This window comes from Salvelinus alpinus, chromosome 16 (assembly GCF_045679555.1).
Source record: "Salvelinus alpinus chromosome 16, SLU_Salpinus.1, whole genome shotgun sequence".
Lineage (NCBI taxonomy): Eukaryota > Metazoa > Chordata > Actinopteri > Salmoniformes > Salmonidae > Salvelinus > Salvelinus alpinus.
The window spans coordinates 28024316-28041190 of NC_092101.1; the positions used below are offsets into that span (position 1 = coordinate 28024316).

The 16875-nt window shown below is 42.6% G+C and overlaps 1 protein-coding gene across 1 annotated transcript; it reads right to left on the reverse strand.

Annotated features, from left to right (window-relative positions):
- Nucleotides 1–299: 299 nt before the first annotated feature.
- On the reverse strand, nucleotides 300–10192 carry LOC139541275 (sodium-dependent phosphate transport protein 2B-like). Its single transcript, XM_071345737.1, has 12 exons — nucleotides 10143–10192; nucleotides 9899–10033; nucleotides 8115–8243; nucleotides 7627–7770; nucleotides 7153–7264; nucleotides 6795–6990; nucleotides 4563–4658; nucleotides 3598–3718; nucleotides 2683–2850; nucleotides 1845–1961; nucleotides 1548–1672; nucleotides 300–1429 (listed from the first exon to the last, which is right to left on the reverse strand). Exons 1-12 carry the CDS (start codon nucleotides 10186–10188, stop codon nucleotides 878–880), a joined length of 1941 nt encoding a protein of 646 aa, XP_071201838.1. The 5' UTR covers nucleotides 10189–10192; the 3' UTR covers nucleotides 300–877.
- Between the last annotated feature and the right edge of the window lie 6683 nt (nucleotides 10193–16875).

Consider the following 16875-nt stretch of genomic DNA (forward strand, 5'->3'; position numbering starts at 1 on the left):
GTTCTGCCCAGATGGCTACTGTCCAAAGGCACATCTGATGCATTTCACTTACTACTATCAGTAGTACACACTGATACAACCTCCCAAAAACCAGCTACAGCATTGGAGCACAACTCACTCGGGGTAACCAGTCTACTGTACCCATTAGCTTACAGTTATGCATTATCAATCACATGACCAGGCATTTTGAAATCTAAAATATATATTCTACAACACAAAATATATCATAATACCAACTCAACCATGCAAATAATATTTCAGTTTTTTACCTATAAGCATGACACAAACTGATGAATTGGTTTCTAATATTTATTGATGAGAGACAATACTGTGATGTATTCAGTCCGACAGAATGTAAAATTACAGTCAGTCATGATACAATACACAATGCAATACAGTAAATTATCAATGAGGAACATTACACTAATTGGAAATATATCACAACATTCTGTTTACAACTAATAATTTGTATTATTTACAAATATCAAAAGGTAAAACATTTTTAAATAGTCAGTGATACATCAATTCAATAAAAAGTGCATGTTTATCCCATTCTATTTCATCATGAAAGTTGAAATGATACATTCAATAAACATTATCAAAAATATATCTGTTGTATGATTCCATGGAGTGGTTTTAGCAATATATGTATTACGCCCCAATAAATATATACAGTGGATACTCAACACTTTTTGGTGATGTTCTCCTACAAGAAGTACAGTTGCCGTGTTCGGGCCTTCACCACTTCATGATACAGTATCACCGAAACAGAGACTGGTTAACTCCATAAAGCCTGAGCAAATGTGGAGGATTACATATATGTTACAAATAGGTTATATATGTCTTACAGATATGTTACAGTGAATTCATAACTGTGTCAGAGCTGTGTAGCTTTCACACTTTCCTTGGGAGCTTCTAGTGGCTCATCGTCTCTGGTTAGGGCTGGGTTATCATACATCTCTTGACTCTTCTTCCTCTCCTTACCACCCTTCTCTTCATCCTCAGTCTTCTGGCAGCACTTACAGCAGCAGCAGCAGCGGGTGCCGCAGAAGGCCATGCCAGACATCACCACTCGATCCCAGGGGGCCATGGAGTGCAGGGGGCGGGGCAAGAAGTCCCAGTTCCGGAGCCTGCTGGGCAGGTACCGAGGACAACGTGTCTGCATCAGGTTGACGATGATGATGAAGATGGCCAGGACAACGATGGGCACGGCCACCCCCACCAGGACCTGCCAGCCGGCCAGGGAGAGCCCCAGGATGGTCAGGGGCATGAGGAAGAAGCAGAGCAGGAGGTAGATCGCTGCGAACCAGCGGTAGTTGGCTGTGCGGTTCCCCAGGGCTCTGGCCAAGCGGATGGGGATCCGAGTGAAGGGGATAGGATACCACAGCAGGATCCCCGCTATGTTGAAGAAGAAATGGCACAGTGCAATCTGCAGAGGAGATGCAAACAGGGTGAGTGAGACTTCAATAACACTGATGTATAGAGAGATAGAGTGGACAGAGAGCAATATGACACCGCCATAAATATAAATGATAACTACAACAAACCTGCAGTGAGTTGGCCAGGGTTTCCCCGGGAGCAGCCATAGCAGCAAGAATAGCAGTGGTAGTTGTGCCGATATTAGAGCCCAATGTCAGGGGATAGGCTCTCTCAAGGCTAATAACACCAATACCTGTTGGACAATAGAGAGAAGGAATAAGACATGGGCCAGAGAAAAATAATACATGCAGGGTTACATGATACTGAAAGAATACTTGAGTGTTACCAGTAGGTTTGGATGCAATAGGAGACAGCTAAAGGTAAATGGATAGATAGACGCTAAACAAATTTGCCTAACTACTCACCAACAAGGGGCGTGATTGCAGAGGTGAAGACAGAGCTGCTCTGAACGATGAAGGTCATTCCTGCTCCAACCAGGATGGCAATGTAACCAGTGACCCAGCCGAAGGGGAAGGGGAAGTCTGAACAGACAAGACAGAGCAGGTTAAGCATGGGCTCCCGAGTGGCGCAGCGGTCTAAGGCACTGCATCTCAGTGCATCTCACTACAGACCCTGGTTTGATTCCAGGCTGTATCACAACCGGCCGTGATTGGGTGTCCCATAGGGCGACGCACAATTGGCACAGCGTCATCCGGGTTAGGGTTTGGCCGGGGTAGGCCGTCATTGTAAATAAGAATTTGTTCTTAACTGACTTGCCTAGTTAAATAAAAATTTTAAAGCTTGGAGACCTTAACCTTAAGATCACTTTGACTGTATTATGACCCCTTCAACATCAAAGTGAATTTTAGGATTACTTTCAACATGAACATCAAAGTGAATTTTAGGATTACTTTCAACATGAACATCAAAGTGAATTTTAGGATTACTTTCAACATGAACATCAAAGTGAATTTTAGGATTACTTTCAACATGAACATCAAAGTGAATTTTAGGATTACTTTCAACATAAACATCAAAGTGAATTTTAGGATTACTTTCAACATAAACATCAAAGTGAATTTTAGGATTACTTTCAACATGAACATCTAGGTGACCATAAGAATCACAGGATAGTCATGTAACAGGACCAGAGCACCTGATGTGACCTTCAATCTGCAGAGTGGCTAATCCTGTGTTATCAAACAGGGCGTATGTTCTACCAGCGTTCTGAGTAGATTGGGAAGATAGCCAATGTCTTCTCACCTGTGTTGAGCACCTTTTTGATGACCACGGCCACCTGTCCCTTGAGCATGGAGTTGAGCAGCTTGACGATGAGGATGAGGCAGGTACAGAGGATGAGCAGGGACAGGGCCAACAGGATGAGGCCCACAGCCAGGTCAGGCAGGTTAGCATAGGCAAAGATATGGTTGCCTGCATGGGAAGATGCCAAATGTTATTAAAGATATACCTGGGACAAGGGTGGGATAAAATTGAAAGATTAGAGAGAAGGTAATTAGTTTGGTGGGATTAGTGATAAGGTAATTTTTCTGTCCTGACAGGACTTCCACCGATTTGATGGAAAGGATAGGAAGAATGTTACTTCAACAGTCAACATGTTTTTTCCCCCATAGCTTCTACACTTAGCCCTGACATGTCTGGTGAAGATTTGGAGTTACTTCAACAGTCAACATGTTTTTTTCCCCATAGCTTCTACACTTAGCCCTGACATGTCTGGTGACCCAAAGTAATGGGTTACATTACAACAGGATCTGATCCAAGCCAAAATGAGAGTGATGACCCTTTCCCTTGTTTTGATTGGCTGATTTTCCAAGCATACAGGTATTCATTTTGTTTGGCTGTGTTAGACTTGGGAGTGCTGGCCCGTCGTTCGGCCTTGGGCCACTCAGGTGCTTCTGCTGGCCAGAATGAATGGGACTTTTAAGCGGGTAGAGGGGGTGAGGGGAGGGTATTTGAGCAGGTAGAAGAGGTGAGGGGAGGCGATGAGTCACTAAATAGACTGAATGGAAGTCATTGTCCTTGTGTCAGGTGGTGGTGGTGGGGAGGGGGGGGGGTTGTTCTCTGGTTTCACAGATGTTTGACTGAGCGTATCAGGTAATCCAAATTGCTCTGTATAGGCCTTTTATGTGATCATGGGCACAGTGATTGTGCTGTACTTACATCTCTCTAGATTGATCGTCTCAGTCACATTTATCTGCGTCCATGTCTTGTTGCCTTCCACCCAACAGGGGACGCCGATCGTGCAGTTGGCAGCTGAGGGAACTGTTATATTTAAAAGAGTCTAAAAAACAATAATAAAAGTTTTTTCGCCAATACAGATAAATGCACAGTGCGTAATCATTGTAATCAAAACCTATGGAAACAATAACATCCACATTGACTAGTAAAGAAAGGGCATTTTATTAAAGGTCCAACACAGCCATTTTTATCTCAATATCAAATCCTTTCTGGGTAACAGTTAAGTACTTTACTGTAATTGAATACAATTACAATGGTCAAAAAGAAACAAAAATAGCTTCTTAGCAAAGAGCAATTTTTCAAGCTGGTATTTTGATAGGACTGTCTGGGAGTGATCTGAGTTGGGAGGGGCAAACTGAAAATGTGCTGTTATTAGCATAGAGGTTTGGAACTCTCTTATTGGTCTATTAACTGATTTACCACCTGGTGATGTCACAAGGCATGCCAAAACAGGCTGACACCAAAACAGGTTGACATTTCAGGCGGTCTATTCAAACAGCGCCTACACTAAAAGGGCATTATAATAATTTTCACAATTTCACAGTATTATTCCAAACTCATAGTGGAAAAATATATATAAAAACACAGGAAATCACGTTTTGACTGCGCTGCCGAAAATCCCACCTTCATTATGGTATTGTGGCAATAAAGCACTGGTCCTTATAAGTAGAATCACTCTGGCCAAGCTAAAAGCTGTCAAACATTAACCCTGCGACAGAGGGCTTAAGAGATAGCACTCCCAGCTGTACTACAGTGTTATCTTGTTTTTTTACTATCGGAAAAGTCTTCATCATCAATCATCACAAACTTGGTCAAAAATAACCCATTGTTTGACTATCTGATGAATAATTCCTGTGTGTGACACGGCTATTATGACAGGGTCTTACCGTGATTTTCTCTGTTTTGCACCAGATTTTGATCAGACTCTTGTTTCTGGCCGCTGGGTCACCCGTGGCAATGTCACTGATGACCGTTTTATCCAGCTAGAGGGAAAGAAAGGTTTCTGTTCAGTTGTATATCATTTTATTATAGCCTACTAAAGTTCTCTATCAACTCAAATGTAATATTAAGCTGATGTTTCAAATATGTTTCAGGGTTGTAAAGGTGTCTTGCTAGCCTTTGGAAAGTATTCAGACCCCTTGACTTTTTACACAGTCTTATTCTAAAATGTATTTAAAAAAAATATTTCCTCATCAATCTACACACAATACCCCCTAATAATGAAGCCCCCTAATTTTGACATTATTGCTAATTAATAAAAATAAATTAAAAAAATGAAATATAACATCTACCTACATAAGTATTCAGACCCTTTACTCAGTACTTTGTTGAAGCACCTTTGGTAGCGATTACAGCCTTGAGTCTTCTTGGGTATGACGCTACAAGCTTGGCACAACTATATTTGGGGAGTTTCTCCCATTCTTCTCTGCAGATCCTCTCAAGCTCTGTCAGGTTGGGCGGGGAGCGTTGCTGCACAGCTATTTTCAGGTCTCTCCAGAGATGTTCGATTGGGTTCAAGTCCTGGCTCTGACTGGGCCACTCAAGGATATTCAGAGACTTGTCCCGAAGCCACTCCTGCGATGTCTTGGCTGTGTGCTTAGGGTCGTTGTCCTGTTGGATGGTGAACCTTCGCTCCAGTCTGAGGTCCTCAGTGCTTTGGAGCAGGTTTTCATCAAGGATCTCTCTGTACTTTGCTCCTTTCATATTTCCCTCAATCCTGACTAGTATCACAGTCCCTGCCGCTGAAAAACATCCCCACAGCATTATGCTGCCACCACCGTAGGGATGGTGCCAGGTTTCCTCTAGAAGTGACGGTTGGCATTGAGGCCAAAGAGTTCAATCATGGTTTCATCACACCAGAAAATCTTGATTCTCATTTAGGTGCCTTTTGGCAAACTCCAAGTGGACTGTCATGTGCCTTTTACTGAGGAGTGGCTTCCGTCTAAAGGCCTGATTGGTGGAAAGCTGCAGAGATGGTTGTCCTTCTGGAAGTTTCTCCCATCTCCACAGAGGAACTCTGGAGCTCTGTCAGAGTGACCATCGGGTTCTTGGTCAACTCCTTGACCAAGGCCCTTCTCCCCCGATTTCTCAGTTTGGCCAGCTCTAGGAAGAGTCTTGGTGGTTCCAAACTTCTTACATTTAAGAATGATGGAGGCCACTGTGTTCTTGGGGACCTTCAATGCTGCAGAAATGTTTTGGTACCCTTCCCCAGATCTGTGCCTCGACACATTCCTGTCTCGGAGCTTTACGGACAATTCCTTCTACCTCATGGCTTGGTTTTTGCTCTGACATGCACTGTCAACTGTGGGACCTTATATAGACAGGTGTGTGCCTTTCCAAATCATGTACAATCAATTGAATTTACCACAGGTGGACTCCAATCAAGTTGTAGAAACATCTCAAGGATGATCAATGGAAACAGGATGCACCTGAGCTCAATTTCGAGTCTCATAGCAAAGGGTCTGAATACTTATGTAAATAAAAATAAAATTATTTCTGTTTTATATTGTTTATAAATTTGCAAAAATTTCTAAAAACCTGTTTTCATTTTGTCATTATGGCGTATTGTGTGTAGATTGTTGAGGAATTATTTTTATTTAATCTATTTTAGTATAAGGCGGTAACGTACAGAATGTGGAAAATGTCATGGCGTCTGAATACTTTTCGAATGCACTGTAAATACATTCTAATACGTTTCTCATATTGTAGTTAATGCTTTATCAGGTGCATTGGGGACACTCATGTGATAATAATAAATGCCATTTAGCAGACACTTTTATCCATAGCAACTTACAATCATGCATGCATTCATTTTACATATGGGTGGCCCCAGCGGGAATCGAACCGACAGTATTTGCTGTTGTAAGCGTCATGCTCTACCGAATGAGCCACACAGGACCACCTATGTTATAGCAATCTGTCAGTCGATGACACAGTCGATGACGAAGCACGCAACCATTGGTTGATGTCTGCAATGTCTGGGCAGGAGCAAAAGTACTATCCTTTGCTTGCTCATAGTTAGTTAAAATCCCATGATGTACACCAGATGACATCATCCAGAATGGCATTTTATATAGTGATTAACAAGATGCTTCATGATGGTGAAATGCTGCTCCTACCTCTATGATGGCACTGGTGAGGGGGTCAGTGATGACGTTTAGCAGTTCAGGGGCATTGTCACCCCCCTGGATGTTAAAGGAGTCGATGACAATCTTGGTGAGTTTATACAGGACACCAGTGGCTGCCTCCAGTGGCAGCAGGATCAGCACAGACAGCCAGTTAAAGAAGTCATGCACGGTGGCACCAGCAAATGCCCTGGAAGAAATAACACCAGGATCTACATCTCACTATTTATCCAGCATGATACAATTCTGCTTGTTACCAAGCAACAAATTATAATGTTTTTTCATAGTCCAAAATGGTGAAGTAAATTTCTATCAATTTAGGCTGCTTAGAAAGTTATCGAGTCAGATGTACCTGCGGAACTCATTTCTGTCTCCTGCCTGCATCATCGCCACGATAGTGTTGGTGACTGAGGTTCCAATGTTGGCTCCCATAATGACAGGCACTGCAGACTGGACCTCCAGCACTTCAATGAAGATACAATCACTTTAGGATTAAATGAGACAATAATCACTTGGCTTTGATCATGTAGTTATGTATACAGATGTGTATGAGTGAGTGAAAATGTGTTTGTTTATATTTTAGCAGACGCTTTTATCCAGAGCAACTTATAGGAGCAATTTGTGTTAAGTGCCTTGTTCAAGGACACATCTTTCTCACCTAGTTGGCTTGGGGATTCAAACTAGCAACCTTTTGGTTACTGGCCTAACACTCTTAACCGCTACGCTATCTGTTTGTGTGTGTATGTGCATCCTGTACATGCGTGAATGTCTATGTGTGCATGTGTGTATGTGTCCCATGTGTACTTGTATGTGTGTGTATACTCACATCCAGAAGACACCATGCTGACCACAATAGAGGAGGACGTGCTAGAACTCTGGACTAACACTGTGACCAGCACTCCAATCACCAGGCCAGCCACAGGGTTGGACAGCACCGCGTTGTCCTGGAAGATGTCCCCGGCTGCCTTACCTATGGATACACAGTGACACACAGCCAAATTCATCATGAAAACATCCCATAAATGCTTTGATATCCATAAACAGCCCATTTTATGATATTTAGAAACAGAATAAGAGGACAGTTGTAATTGTGAATAATATTGTGTAATGTCATCAACATGAAAGTATGAGAGTATCATTAAATGAGCAGAGCTAAAACATAAGTATGGACAATAGGTCCCTTATCAGGACCTGGTTGACAACAAAGATTAACTTTTAATTACTTTAATTTGATTATGACTGTATTATATGATTGGGTTGGGTTGAATTCATTTTCTCTACTCTGACAGAGAGAGAGAGCGGGTTTAATGTTACCTCCAACTAGCTGGAAAGCAGAGCTCAGGACGTCCAGAGAGCAGACGAACATGTAGAGAAATCCAACCAGCAGAATGAACTTGACGATGGAAGTCAGAACCCGCATAACCTTCCCTTTGGTATCCAACTCTGTTTCCAAAGAGAGACTGAATTCTTGTTGGTGTAGTCACACAGGTTCTCACTTCAACATTAATTTTCATCCCAGTGATAGGTAAAGAAGGTGAGCTAGGCTGTGTCTGAAATGGCACCCTATTCCCTACGTACAGTGGCATGCCAAAGTATTCACCACCCTTGGCATTTTTACGATTTTGTTGCCTTACAACCTGGAATTAAAATTCATTTTTGGGGGGGTTTGTATCATTTGATTTACACAACATGCCTACCACTTTGAAGATGCAAAATATTTTTTATTGTGAAACAAGTCAACACTTTGTAGAGCCAACTTTTGCAGCAATTGTAGCTGCAGGTTTCTTGGGGTATGTCTCTATAAGCTTGGCACATCTAGCCACTGGGATTTTTGCCCATTCTTCAAGGCAAAACTGCTCCAGCTCCTTCAGGTTGGATGGGTTCCGCTGGTGTACAGAAATGCCACAGATTCTCAATTGGATTGAGGTCTGGGCTTTGACTAGGCGATTCCAAGACACTTAAATGTTTCCCCTTAAACCACTCAAGTGTTGCTTTAGCAGTATGCTTAGTGTCATTGGGACGGAGGTTCACCCTCCTGCTGGAAGGTGAACCTTTGTCCCAGTCTCAAATCTCTGGAAGACTGAAACAGATTCCCCTCAAGAATTTCCCTGTATTTAGCGCCATCCATCATTCCTTCAATTCTGACCAGTTTCCCAGTCCCTGCCGATGAAAAACATCCCAGCAGCATGATTCTGCCACCACCATGCTTCACTGTGGGGATGCTGTTCTCGGGGTGATGAGAGGTGTTGGGTTTGTGCCAGACATAGCGTTTTCCATGATGGCCATCTGACCAGAGTACCTTCTTCCATATGTTTGGGGAGTCTCCCACATGCCTTTCTTTAAGCAATGGCTTTTTTTCTGGCTACTCTTCCGTAAAGCCCAGCTCTGTGGAGTGTACGTCTTAAAGTGGTCCTATGGACAGATTCTCCAATCTCAGCTGTGGAACTTTGCAGCTCCTTCAGGGTTATCTTTGGTCTCTTTGTTGCCTCTCTGATTGATGCCCTCCTTGGTGGGCGACCCTCTTTTGGCAGGTTTGTTGTGGTGCCATATTCTTTAAAAAAAATTATAATGGATTTAATGGTGCTTCGTGGGATGTTCAAAGTTTCTGATATTTTTTTATAACCCAACCCTGATCTGTACTTCTTCACAACTTTGTCCCTGATCTGTTTGGAGAGCTCCTTGGTCTTCATTGTGTCACTTGGTTGGTGGTGCCGCTTGATTAGTGGTGTGGCAGACTCTGGGGCCTTTCAGAACCGGTGTATATATACTGAGATCATGTGACAGATCATGTGACACTTAGATTGCACACAGGTGGACTTTAACTAATTATGTGACTTCTGAAGGTAATTGGTTGCACCAGATCTTATTTAGGGGCTTCATAGCAAAGGGGGTGAATACATATGCATAGACCACTTTTCTGTTTTGTATCTTTTAGAATTTTTTTAAACAAGCTCATTTCTCAATGGGGATGAATACTTTTGCAAGGCACTATATTGCACAACGTTTGACGAGCGCCCAGTGGTCAAAAGCTGTGCACTTTGTTGGGAATGAGGTACAATTTCCGACACAATTTCCGATGCAACCACACTCTATCTCACCTGACCACTTGAGTCCAGTGTCCTGCAGTTCAGGGAGGTTCCAGGGGTCATCCTCATCCGGGTCCTTGTCCACCAGGTCCATGGTAGAATATGCCGACAGGACGACTGAGTCTTTAGGTGCCTTACCAGCATCATCTGTGAGATTAGGATAATTGTGAGTGGAGGTTGCCTCTGTGTATGGTGATGCTGCCTGGTGGTGAGGTATGGACTTCATAGATAGTAAAGCGTAGCCTACTGTACATACCAAGAGTGGGAGACGGAGTATCTCTGAATTCTGGATGAAGAGGCATTGCCCTATAGGAAAAAATAACTTACTTTGCAGTAAACCATGAAGATCATGTAGCAAACCTCAAGGTATATTGGAGTAAGGCTAAACAGTTTTGACTTGAATAAATCAATTTGGAAAGAAAAATAATTAAATGTGAAAAGCCAGTACCTGTTCACTTTTTAAATCTTTTTCTCTCCCAGAGGAAACAAATACACAGTCCTTTTATATTGAGACACCTCTATTTGATAGTTTCTAAAAAATATAATATTTTTGTATCCTCCAACGCAAAGCCAAGCAACCTTGTGCCTGTCACAAGATGTTACCAAATATGACAATTTCTACTTTAAATTCTGGAAACTTATTCCATGGGAATAACTCATGGTGATGTTGCTTTTTCACATCCACGTTGACAAAGTCCACAGAGAAATACAAATATGACTGTGTGCTAGGGGCCTACAATCCTCAAGAAACCATACAAAAAGTTGAATCAGTACAGCTCTCTAAGCTCAAAATTTCCAAGGATCAAAATGAGTTATCTCAAACAAAAATAGTGTACAACAGAGGCATACTATGTCTATTACTAGGCTAGAACTAATACAATGAATACCTATTATTCTAATAATAACAATAATAGTTATTTCATCGTTATCTTTGCAACATTTGACAAAAAGAGAGCGAGGTAAAACAGCAGAAGGTATCACTCCTGAAAACAAGCTCCACCAGTCATTGGCTCCACATTGTGTATAGCTGCGTGCCAACAATAATAATAATCATCATTTAGAGGTTATAAGCGCATACAGCTATAGGTAACAATTCCTAACATATCCTTGTTTGTTTGTTGTAGTTTTATTTTGTTGTGATATTACCTGAATGAGTCTTGTTTCTAATGTGTGGTGTATTGCAGTATGAAGAGTGGTAATACGCACCTGTAGTGGAGGCTTTGCCAGAAGTCCTTCACCTGAGCTACCTGGATACCGCATGCTGCTTATAAAGCGCAAAACACGCTGGACCCTGACTGTTCAAAGTCCATGGCAAAAGGGGCGCTCTGACAGTGAGTGAGCTTACCTGAGCATCTGCAGTGAATGTAGGTCAGGCAACGTCAAATTATTAGTGTATGATGGAATATTCCTACTCTGGCATGAGTTTTTACAACTATGTTGGCACTAGGTAAAAAGTAGGCTAATGCCTGTCATAAGCTTTTTATTTTTTTTGCGGGATGATAGTGGCAGTCAATCTCAGAAAAGTAGCAAATGAACTAGGCTTAACCAAATAACCTTGATGATTTCAACATGGATTTACTGTATTGCCACATTTTCAAATATCTAAAAGGCCAGTCTGTTAATATTTATCACACTTTTATTGAGAATAGGGTATTCAAATAACGGATTTATAGAAGTTTTCACTAATATGCCTAATTGAATTAAGACTTTAAACAGGTTTAGACCATCTAGATTATTGCTATACCCTAGCCCTTTTCCTGACCTTAACCTAATTATCCTGAACTGCTACATTAATTATCTTAACCTGCTGCGTAAATTCCCCTAGAACCTGCTATGAAAAAGTCACTTTCGATTTGAGCTGTATCATAGTGGCATGTTTTTAGGCTGTCCTGGCCGGCTCAGTTTGCATTTGTGTGTAATGCATTTCTCTTCTGAGTGGAGAAAACATGCTCTCTGGTGGTGACTTGTGGTGGCCTTTGTAGGTTAAGCCAAATTCTTTGGCAAATATTGTAGAGAACAAAAACAACAGTAAAGTATGTTGTGGGTAAAAATAAAGGTAAGATCTATATAGGCCTACTTTATTATGTAAACAACCAAAGGACCATAGGCAATACACTTTAGTATATCAGAGATAAGACTATTATCTGATTAATGTTTGATATGGCTTGGCTTGATCAGGACTATAAGATAGACAATATTATCATGTTGACACTCTTATAATGGCTCTGGCTGTATGTGGGAATTTAAAATAACAGTTTCATACTGCATCATACAGGGTTGAAGAGCTCAACTGTGATTATCACATTATTATAACAGTCTAAGCAACTGTGAGGAAAGAAAAGTCTAAAACATGATAGCCCTACAGTAAGTAACTTCACGTTAAAATGTAATACAGTATGGCAAAGATAGACTATGAATCCAAGTTGGCAAATGTAATTACATTTAGTATCCCTCTCCCTCTCCCTCTCCCTCTCCCTCTCCCTCTCCCTCTTCCTCTCCCTCTCCCTCTCCCTCTCCCTCTCCCTCTCCCTCTCCCTCTCCCTCTCCCTCTCCCTCTCTCTCTCATGTGCACCCATGCTCACACACGCACGCACGCACGCACGCACGCACGCACGCACGCACGCACGCACACACACACACACACACACACACACACACACACACACACACACACACACACACCCTCTTATCAATCTGCTGTATCATACATTTGAAAGTACTTTAAGTTTTCCCACATGTTGTGCAGCAAAAACAAACCAAGCAACCAACCAAACAAACATGGACACTACAAAAGGTTGATTCCACAGGGATGCTGGCCCATGTTGACTCCAATGCTTCTGTCAAGTTGGCTGGTGGGGGACCATTCTTGATACACACGGGAAACTGTTGAGCGTAAAAAAAACATCACTACAACTCCCCTATGGACTCGGGAGAGGCGAAGGTCGAGAGCCATGCGTCCTCTGAAACACGACCCTGCCAAGCCGCACTGCTTCTTGACATACTGCTCTCTTAACCCGGAAGCCAGCTGCACCAATGTGTCGGAGGAAACACAATCCAGCTGGCAACAGAAGTCAGCTTGCAGGCACCTGGCCCACCACAATGAGTTGCTACAGCACAATGGGACAAGGAAATCCCGGCCAGCCAAACCACCCTGACAATGCTGGGCCAATTGTGCGCTGCCTCATGGGTCTCCCAGTCACTGCCGGCTGTGACACAGCCTGGGATTGAACCCGGGCTGTAGTGACGCCTCAAGCACTGCGATGCAGTGCTTTAGACCGCTGCGCCACCCTGGCAGTTAAAACTTTTGTCTTGGCCATTCACCCTCTGAATGGCACACACACAATCCATGTCTTAATTGTGTCAAGGCCTAAAAATCGGTCTCCTCCCCTTCATCTACACTGATTGAAGTGGATTTAACTGGTGACAGCAATAAAGGATCATAGCTTTCCCCTGGATTCACCTGGTCAGTCTATGTCATGGAAAGACCAGGTGTTCCTAATGTTATGTACACTCAGTGTATATCAGATCAACATTCAGTTTTGGTTGAATTCATATAAATCAACCTCTGAAACCATTGGGTGACATGGTCACTTGCATCAGTAGCTGATTTTTACTTGAAATCTACCTTTAAATAAAACAAATGTTGAGTATTACAGCATGTTGCAGAGAGGTATCATTTATTTAGAATCAGGTTTAGGACCTTGTTTGTGCCATCATAAATCCAAGTGTACTTCAGTTCAAGCCTATATGCCACACACATTATTGGTGACTGATTTGTCATGAATGGCATTTGAAGTTCATAACCATGCAACCAACCAACGTCCAATCAATGGAAAATGCTTCATCAAGGATATTCCCCTACTGTTTTGTGCTTACATGTTTTTCTACTAAAGATACATTTTTTTCAAGATATAGTGATAAATAGTAAAGACAAAATGTATTTGCAAAACACAACTCATCTGTTGAGGCTTTTGCTGAGGAAAATGACCTCTCCCTCAACAAAATGAAGGAGCTGAGCAGCGGAGAGGGTGAAAACCTGAAATAGTCCCTTTACACAGACAGTGTGGTGAAGAAGGCGCAAAAGCGCCTCATCAACCTCAGGAGGCTGAAGAAATTCAGCTTGGCCCCTAAGACCTTGACAAACTTCTAAACTTCTTCCTGTCGGGCTGTATCTCCGCCTGGTACGGCAATTGCACCATTCGCAACCGCAGTGCTCTCCAGAGGGTGGTGCGGTCAGCCCAACACATCACCGGGGGCACACTGCCTGCCCTCCAGAACCTACAGCATCTGGTGTCACAGGAAGGTCAAGAAGATCATCAAGGACCTCAGCCACCCAAGCCACGGCCTGTTCACCCCACTACCATCTAAGGAGGAGACAGTACAGGTGCATCAAAGCTGGGACTGAGAGACTGATGAACAGCTTCTTTCTCCAGGCCATCAGACTGTTAAACAGTAACCACTAGCCGGCCTCCGCCCAGTACCCTGCCCTGAACCTTAGCCACTGTTACTAGCCAGCTACCACCCTGTACGCTACCCTGTACCTTAGAGACTGCTTTGCCCTATGCACATAAAGTCATTGAACAGTGGTCACTTTAATCATGTTTACTTTACATACTGTTTTATATGTATATACTGTATTCTAGTCAAGGCTCATCCTATATAAATGCTGCTGTTAACACCTTTTCTATTCATATACTGCCCATACAGTCTATACACACCATTATATACTGCGCATTCGGAAAGTATTCAGACTTTTTCACATTGTTACATTATAGCCTTATTCCCTCATCAATCTACACACAATACCCCATAATGGCAAAGCAAAAACAGATTTTTAGAAATGTTAGCAAATTTATACCAAAATAAAAAAGCTGAAATATCACATTTACATAAGTATTCAGACCCTTTACTCAGTACTTTGTTGAAGCACCTTTAACAGCGATTACAGCCTTAAATCTTCTCGGGTATGACGCTACAAGCCTGGAACACCTGAATTTGGGGAGTTTCTCCCATTCTTCTCAGCAGAACCTCTCAAACTGTCAGGTTGGATGCGGAGCATCGCAAAGCTTTTTTCAGGTCTTTCCAGAGATGTTCGATCGGGCTCAAGTCTGGGCTCTGGCTGGGCCACTCAAGGGCATTCAGAGATTCCTGTGTTGTCTTGGCTGTGTGCTTAGGGTCATTGTCCTGTTGGAAGGTGAACCTTCACCCCAGTCTGAGGTCCTGAGCGCTCTGGAGTAGGTTTTCATCAAGGATCTCTCTGTACTTTGCTCCTTTCATCTTTCCCTGGATCCTGACTAGTCTCACAGTCCCTTCCACTTAAAAACATCCCCACAATATAATGCTGCCACCACCATGCTTCACCGTAGGGATGGTGCCAGGTTTCCTCCAGACTTGATGCGTGACACTCAGGCCAAAGAGTTCAATATTGGTTTCATCAGACCAGAGAATCTTGTTTCTCATGGTCTGAGAGTCCTTTAGGTGCCTTTTGGCAAACTCCAAGCAGGCTGTCATGTGCCTTTTACTGAGGAGTGGCTTACGTCTGGCCACTCTACCATAAAGGCCTCATTGGTGGAGTACTGCAGAGATGGTTGTCCTTCTGGAAGTTTCTCCCATCTCCATAGAGGAACTCTGGAGCTCTGTCAGAGTGACCATCGGGTTCTTGGTCAACTCCCTGACCAAGGCCCTTCTCCCCCGATTGCTCAGTTTGGCCAGGCGGCCAGCTCTAGAAAGAGTCTTGGTGGTTCCAAACTTCTTCCATTTAAGAATGATGGAGGCCACTGTGTTCTTGGGGACCTTCAATGCTGCAGAAATGTTTTGGTACCCTTCCCCAGATCTGTGCCTCGACACAATCCTGTCTCGGAGCTCTATGGACAATTCCGTCTACCTCATGGCTTGGTTTTTGCTCTGACATGCTCTGTAGGACCTTATATAGACAGGTGTGTGCCTTTCCAAATCATGTCCAGTCAATTGAATTTACCACAGGTGGACTCCAATCAAGTTGTAGAAACATCTCAATGATGATCAATGGAAACAGGACGCACCTTAGCTCAATTTCGAGTCTCATAGCAAAGGGTCTGAATACTTATATAAATAAGGTATTTCTGTTTTTCATTTTTTATATATTTGCAAACAATTCCAAAAACCTGTTTTCGCTTTGTCATTATGGGGTATTGTGTGTAGATTAATGTGGAAAACAAATAATACATTTTAGAATAAGGCTGTAATGTACAGAATGTGGAAAATGTCATGGCGTCTGAATACTTTTCGAATGCACTGTAAATACATTGTAATACGTTTCACTTCTCATATTGTAGTTAATGCTTTATCAGGTGTTAAGCAATTTGTGTTAAGTGCCTTGTTCAAGGACACATCTTTCTCACCTAGTTGGCTTGGGGATTCAAACTAGCAACCTTTTGGTTACTGGCCTAACACTCTTAACCGCTACGCTATCTGTTTGTGTGTGTATGTGCATCCTGTACATGCGTGAATGTCTATGTGTGCATGTGTGTATGTGTCCCATGTGTACTTGTATGTGTGTGTATACTCACATCCAGAAGACACCATGCTGACCACAATAGAGGAGGACGTGCTAGAACTCTGGACTAACACTGTGACCAGCACTCCAATCACCAGGCCAGCCACAGGGTTGGACAGCACCGCGTTGTCCTGGAAGATGTCCCCGGCTGCCTTACCTATGGATACACAGTGACACACAGCCAAATTCATAATAAAATGTGGAAAAAGGGAAGGGGTCTGAATACTTTCCGAATGCACTGTTTAGCTACAGTATATACTGTATATATATATATATAATCCGTATTCTGACATTGCTCGTTCTGATATTTCTTAATTTATTTCTTTTTACTTTTTGAATTATGTGCGTATTGTTTTGTAAGGTATTATTACGGGACTGTTGGAGCTAGAAACACAAGCATTTCGCTGCACCTGCAATCACATCTGCAATCTGTGTACATTAACAATTCACTTTG